At 44.2% G+C, this 7718-nt stretch overlaps 1 protein-coding gene across 1 annotated transcript in view; it reads left to right on the top strand.

The window, feature by feature from the left end:
* slc1a7a (solute carrier family 1 member 7a) overlaps positions 1-7076 on the top strand; it is a 36402-nt gene extending 29326 nt beyond the window's left edge. Inside the window, exons 9-12 of the mRNA XM_024136893.2 lie at positions 244-438; positions 4492-4626; positions 4949-5048; positions 5978-7076. Coding sequence (XP_023992661.2) covers positions 244-438; positions 4492-4626; positions 4949-5048; positions 5978-6226 — 679 coding nt within the window. The 3' untranslated portion in view covers positions 6227-7076. The remainder of the gene's footprint in view (positions 1-243; positions 439-4491; positions 4627-4948; positions 5049-5977) is intronic.
* The last annotated feature ends 642 nt before the right edge of the window (positions 7077-7718 follow it).

The raw sequence follows: 7718 nt of genomic DNA, 5'->3' as shown, positions 1-7718 counted from the left end.
GCTAACTAGCTAGCCATTTCACATCCGTTACACACAGACTACCAGTGGTGAGAATGTCACCTTTTGAAGTGTGAAATTATAACTTCAAGGAAAGTCCTGAATAGAAATTGATGAACAGTTTTTTTGTTCACGTGATCTGCGTCACAAGGTGGTCCTCTGTTTGTCCCCTTACCCAGCTCTGAAGTTGACTACTTCCTGAGATAATAGAGTTGAGCGTGTTTCATCTAATAATTTACTCCCCAGCTCGGCCACGCTGCCCATCACTTTCAAGTGCCTCCTGGAGAACAACCACATCGACCGACGCATCATCCGCTTCGTGCTCCCCGTGGGCGCCACCATCAACATGGACGGGACGGCGCTCTACGAGGCCGTGGCAGCCATCTTCATCGCCCAGGTCAACAACTACGAGCTAGACTTCGGCCAGATCATAACCATCAGGTATAACGCCTATTTAGCCTTTATATTAAGTTATGTAGCCTATATAGCCTTTATATTAAAGCTATGTAGCCTATATAGCCTTTATATTAAAGCTATGTAGCCTATATAGCCTATATAGCCTTTATAGTACAGGTATGTAGCCTATATAGCCTTTATATTAAAGCTATGTAGCCTATATAGCCTTTATAGTACAGGTATGTAGCCTATATAGCCTTTATAGTACAGGTATGTAGCCTATATAGCCTTTATAGTACAAGTATGTAGCCTATATAGCCTTTATAGTACAAGTATGTAGCCTATATAGCCTTTATAGTACAGGTATGTAGCCTATATAGCCTTTATAATACAGGCATGTAGCTTACATAGCCTTTATAATACAGGTATGTAGCCTACATAGCTTGTATAATACAGGTATGTAGCCTATATAGTCTTAGAAGATAAACAACTTACTTGAAAAAGGGTTATAGTGTTTTATGCCGGGATTCAACCCAAAACTGTGTTCGCGCCTGACAATAAAGCCGACATCTGCAGTATTAACTTTAGTTCGATCTCCACTGGCGCGGTAATATTGCCTTTAAAAGCTGCGTTAGCTACAARCGCGACTGGATTGAACCCCAGCTTWAGTATGAAAAGGGATGCATGGGGCAACACAATTACAAACTGACTTATTGAACACTGTAGAAAGAAGTCCTAATCAGAACATGTGGCATCAACAAACAGCCTGCCCACTGGGCAACAACTGGTTGAGTCAAAGTTTTTACCCCTCCGTGTGTTGAATCAATGTGGAAATCTGATTGGATTTGCAAAAAGTCATCAACGWAAGGGTATTTCATTTTTTTTTCAATCAACTTTTAACCTAAATCCAATGACATGGTGACATTTGCTGTTGATTTCACGTTGAATTCATGTTAGTTGACAACTCAACCAAATGTAAATCAAAACTAGACTTTSAACTGACGTCTGTGCCCAGTGGGGGACTTCCTGGTCAGAAACCTGGAAGTGGTTGTAGTGAAAGCTCTAATTACCGAAATGGAACTTCCTGCATTGAAACACATTGATTATCATATTGATTATTGATTGCTAAATCATCCATTTATGTATATTCCCTGTGGAATTATTTTGACCAAAATAGCGCAAGGGTACAACACGTCTGTAGCTTTGCGGTTTGTGAAGCACAGAAATTAATCTAGTGTTACAGTTTTGAGGATGAATTAATGAATATTATGAGATTATACTGAATCAAGCACGTAGATAAATGTAAATGTGACATGTGACTGTACTACGGCTTACTTCACAGTGATCTACCCTGTAAACGAAATCCTTAAATCAGTGGTTATTACATAGCAGAGACAGTCAGACACACACACGCACATACACACACACACGCACGCACGCACGCACGCACGCACGCACGCACGCACACACGCACACACACACACACACACTCCTCCCCCTGTAGACCTATGGTGTAAAATGGCCTTGCCCTCCCCTGATTTAATGACATGTTAAACTGTAATAACATTAAGCAGGCCTGTCCTATCCTCCTTTACTCGTCACAGACTCCTGCTTTCCAAATGGCACCCTATTTCCTGTATAGTGCACTACTTTTGACCAGGGCCCATAGGGCTTTGGTCAAAAGTAGTGCACTTTATGGAGAATAAGGTACCGCTTGGGACGCGAGCCGACTTTGGCCAGGCAGGCAGTAATCTCCTGGCAGTAAGACCCATATGACCTGTATAACTCAGCTCTCTTGTCACGACAGAATTATCAGGAGGGCTTTTAATATTCTTCTGTAGCGTCCTGTTCTATTCCCGTGACGTTTGGCTGTTTGGAACGATAGTCCATCTGTGACGTCCCCTCCCTAGAGGCTGTGTCAGAGAATGTGTCAGAGAATGTGTCAGAGAGTGTGTCAGAGAGTGTGTCAGAGAGTGTGTCAGAGAGTGTGTCAGAGAGTGCGTCAGAGAGTGTGTCAGAGAGTGTGTTCCAAATGGCATTCTGTTCGCTTTAGAGTGAACATTCTGAACATTGCATTCTGGTCAAAAGTAGTGCACTCTAAAGGRAACAGGGTGCCATTCGATTATGCATCAATTTGACTGCGGTCATGACTCATGACCACCAGTGTGGCGGTAATATGGTCACCGTAACAGCCCATGTCATGTCAAATGTCAAGCAGCCTGTGTATCTCTGTGTCCTTGTGGGGGGAGGTACTGTGTCCTTGTGGGGGGAGTTACTGTGTCGTGTGGGGGAGGTACTGTGTCCTTGTGGGGGGACAGGTCGTGTGGGAGGTGTCTTTGTGGGGGGAGGTACTGTGTCCTTGTGGGGGAGGTACTGTGGTCCTTGTGGGGGGAGTACGGTGTCCTTGTGGGGGGAGGTACTGTGTCCTTGTGGGGGGAGGTACGGTGTCCTGTGGGGGGAGGTACTGGTCCTTGTGGGGGGAGGTACTGGTGTCCCTTGTGGGGGGAGGTACGGTGTCCTTGTGGGGGGAGTACTGGTGTCTTGTGGGGGGACATACTGTGTCGTGTGGGGGGATGTTACTGTGTCTTGTGGGGGGGAAGTACGGTGTCCTTGTGGGGGGAGGGTACTGTGTCCTTGTGGGGGAAGTAGTGTGTCCTTGTGGGGGGAGGTATGTGTCCTTGTGGGGGGTCGGTGTCCTTGTGGGGGGAGGTACTGTGTCCTTGTGGGGGAAGTAGGTGTCTTGTGGGGGAGGTACTGTGTCCTTGTGGGGGGAAGGTAGGTGGTTCTTTGTGGGGGGAGGTACTGTGTCCTTGTGGGGGGAAGTATGGGTGTTTTTGTGGGGGGGGAGGTAGTGTGTCCTTGGTGGGGGAAGGACGGTGTCTTGTGGAGGAGTACGTGGTCTTGTGGGGGATGTACGGTTGTCCTTGTGGGGGAGGTACTGTGTTGGTCTTGTGGGGGGAAGTACGGTGTCCTTGTGGGGGAGGTACTGTGGCTTGTGGGGGGGAAGTACGGTGTCCTTGTGGGGGAGGTACTTGTTGTCCTTGTGGGGAAGTATGGTGTCCTTGTGGGGGGAGGTATTGTGTCTTGTGGGGGAAGGAACGGTGTCCTTGTGGGGGAGGTACTGTGTCCTTGTGGGGGAAGTACGGTGTCCTTTGTGGGGGAGGTACTGTGTCCTTGTGGGGGAAGTACGGTGTCCTTGTGGGGGGGAGGTACTGTGTCCTTGTGGGGGGTGTACGGTGTCCTTGTGGGGGGAGGTACTGTGTCCTTGGTGGGGGAAGGACGGTGTCCTTGTGGGGGAGTACTGTGTCCTTGTGGGGGGAAGTACGGTGTCCTTGTGGGGGGAGGTACTGTTCCTTGTGGGGGGAGACGGTGTTTGGGGGAGGTACTGTGTCCTTGTGGGGGGATGACGGTGTTGTGGGGGGACATACGTGTCCGTGTGGGGACGTACGGTGTCCGGTTGTGTGGGGACGTACTGTGTCCTTGTGTGGGGGAACGTACGGTGCAGTATATGCTGTGTACTGTATGTCAGAATCACAGGTCAGGATTATTTGGTCAATTCGATCATTACATATACACACCAAGAACCAAATGATTTCAGAGCCGTCTTTCTGCACTCTCTCTTTCTGTCTGTCTTCACTGCTCTCTTGTGTTGTCTTCATCTCTCTCTTCCTGTCTTTCTTCACTCTCTCTTCCTGTCTTTCTTCAGTCTCTTTGTCTTTCTTCACTCTCTCTTCCTGTCTTTCTTCACTCTCTCTTCCTGTCTTTCTTCACTCTCTTTCCTGTCTTTCTTCACTCTCTCTTTCTGTCTTTCTTCTCTCTCTTCCTCTTTTTCTGTCCCTCATGGTCTGTGTCCCAAATGGCACCCTATTCCATATGCAGTTTGCTACTTTTGACCAGAACCCAGTAGTGCACTACATTTTTTTATTTTTTTATTTCACCTTTATTTAGGGAAAAATAGGGATGCTGCCATGATCAATAGCCTACAATAGAATCAACTAGAGGGTTGTACTGAGGCATCATTTGGCAGGTGTTGGACACAGTACAGATCTGCAATAATCCAGTCAAGGTCACTAATAGCATTTCCTCTTTCGTTTCCAGTATYACAGCTACGGCTGCCAGTATTGGTGCAGCTGGAATCCCGCAGGCCGGATTGGTCACSATGGTGATCGTGTTAACCTCGGTGGGCCTGCCCACTGATGACATCACTCTCATCATCGCTGTAGATTGGGCGTTGTAAGTATAGGTTGTCTTCTCTGTGGTTTAGTTTCATCAATGCTTTTACATATAGCAMTAAAGGTTCAGGTGTTGATAACCAAAACAAAGTAGGTCGTATTTTACAGGGTAAAATGTTATTAACGTTTTACTGAGACATTATGACAAGGTGATTTTCAAATATATAACAAATTGATGTCAATATGCCACAAAAACCCTGCTACTGTAATTGTATAGTGTTGTGTCTTACAAGACTACTAGTATGGACTGCAGCTCCAGTGCCAGTTCACCASAGAGCCTCCCAACACCATCAAGGCARCTGAACCTCCATTTTGTGTTCCAGGGACCGTTTCAGGACCATGGTCAACGTGATGGGAGATGCCCTGGCCACGGGGATCATGGCTCACATCTGTAGAAAAGACTTTGTCAAGGAAGGAGAACAGGTGAGAAATACCCTAACCTGGCATCACAATGCCTGCCAGACRCTCTCAACTTTCCATTCGAGGAAGTTTTATTTCCATTGTGTACAGTGAACTGACTGTCTTCCTGAAGAGGAAGAGGAGTGGTAACTGGTCAGAACCTTGGAGAATGTTACACTGTAGTGCATACCACAGTAGAACACGTCTACAAAAGTCGAGAAGAGACCCAAACATTTATTTGCCTCCGATCACCCAATCTCTCTGTTGAATACAGATTTGACAATTCTGACTCAAAGTCCTGTCACCCAATCTCTCTGTTGAATACAGATAATACAATTCTGACTCAGAGTCCTATCACCCAATCTCTCCGTTGAATACAGATATTACAATTCTGACTATGGCTCCTATCGTTCAGTCTTTCTGCTAAAGGCACCATGAAGTTTATCATTCCCATTATATTCAAAGACAATCACACAGAGTTCATTAGGTTTTGACCCTCTTACTCTAATATTTATGAGCTTCTCAATTATATTTACACTTCATCTCACTTAACTAATCCTGATTATTTTCCTAATTTCTCTGTACGCAATACAAACCTCGGATCCTGTAGTGAGATCCTGGACCGTCTATTTGTTTAATAACATAGGGAATTATTTGTTTCTGCACAAATTCACAGATTGGTTTCTTCTACATTTATGGGTGGTCTATTATTAAACGTTATGAGATTAAAGAACATTAAAACAAAGCTTCAATTGCAATTTACGTGTGAATGCTGGCCTTTTCATTTTTAGTTTCTTATTCGCCAATGTGTCCTTACGGTGCCTCAGATCATTTCTATGGATGCAGCAAATATATTTTGATCCAATAGTCAGATCCAATCTGAGGGAATTCATAGGGAATACATTGCTCTGGCACAAATTAAGCTATTAGTTCCTTCTTGTACCCTCCTGCAGGTGCCTCTGATCTGTGAGACCAAGCCCATGATCAGCATCCAGCAGATGCTGACCTACCAGAAGAACGGTGGGTACCAGCACCCTCCCTGCGGACCGGAGGGCCCGGACGTGGCTCGTCTGATGCAGCTGGAGGAGGGGGTACGGCCGGAGCAGAGGAAGAGGAACCCCCACGCTCCCCAACACAAGAGGGAGCACAAGGACAAGGACCACTGCTCCATCGACATGAATGGCCTGGAGACTAACGTATAGAGGGAGCCAGTCATCAGCACCACAGCAACCGGCTGCATCCCGATTCTCCACACTTCTCTAGAAGTGTGCACATGCATACTCTCCGTCACGGATCTAACAATGGTGGATCTAACAACTCCCTCCAGCCAATGGTTACACCAATTCAATTTAACACCATGACAAGGAGTGGGAAAGTGCATACTTTGGAAAAAGGGTGGACAATCAGAATGCAGACAAGATTATAGCCACAGGCGAGAGGAAGGGACTGACTGACTAACTGCAACAGATGCAGGACAGAGGATCCAACAAGAAAATATGATTTTTTACATTATTTATATTACGAACCAGTATGATTGTGCATGTGTGTGTATGTATTTATCAGAGTTGTTACACGCCAGCAGAATGATTTTAAAGAAACATTTTATTGAGGAGCAGGCATTCTATATGAAAGGGGATATTCTATATGACAAGGAGACATTCTATATGACAAGGGATATTCTATATGATAAGGAGTATTCTATATGAAAGGAGATTTCTATATGACAAGGAGACATTCTATATACAAGGGGATATTCTATATGATAAGGAGTCATTGTATATGAAGGGGATATTCTATATGAACAAGGAGACATTCTATATGATAAGGGAACATTCTATATGCTAAGGATGATATTCTATATGACAAGGAGATATTCTATATGACAAGGAGATATTCTATATGATAAGGAGACTTCTATATGACAAGGGTATTCTATATGATAAGGAGACATTCTATATGACAAGGGGACATTCTATATGACAAGGAGACATTCTATAATGAGGAAACATTCCATGTGACAATGAGACATTCTATATGATGAGGAGACATTATATATGATGAGTAGACATTATTATGTTGGGGAGACATTCCAAGTGACAATGAGACATTCTATTGTGACAAGGAGCATTCTATATGACAAGGGACATTCTATATGACAAGGAGACATTCTATATGAAAGAGACTTCTACATGATGAGGAGACATTCTATATGATGAGGATACATTCATGTGACAATGAGACATTCTATATGACAAGGAGACATTTCTTATATGAAAAGGGGACATTCTATATGCAAGGAGACATTCTATATGATGAGACATTCTAAATGACAAGGAGACGTTCTATATGACAAGCAGACATTATATATTGAACAAGGAGACATTCTATATGACAAGCACATTCTATATGACAAGGAGACATTATATATGAGAGAGACATTCTAAATGACAAGGAGACATTCTATATGACAAGCAGACATTCTATATGACAGGAGACATTCATATGAAAGGAGAATCTATATGATGAGACTTCTAAATGACAAGGCATTCTATATGAAAGCAGACTTCTATACGATGAGACATTCAAATGACAAGGAGACATTCTATTGACAAGCAGACATTCTATATGATGAGACATTCTAATAAATGACAAGGAAGACATTCTATATGACAAGCAGACATTCTATATGATGAG

The sequence above is a fragment of the Salvelinus sp. IW2-2015 genome, unplaced genomic scaffold (genome assembly GCF_002910315.2).
Source record: "Salvelinus sp. IW2-2015 unplaced genomic scaffold, ASM291031v2 Un_scaffold1046, whole genome shotgun sequence".
NCBI lineage: Eukaryota > Metazoa > Chordata > Actinopteri > Salmoniformes > Salmonidae > Salvelinus > Salvelinus sp. IW2-2015.
Note: the sequence above shows the minus strand (reverse complement) of the source record. Positions and strands in the feature narration are given on the sequence as shown.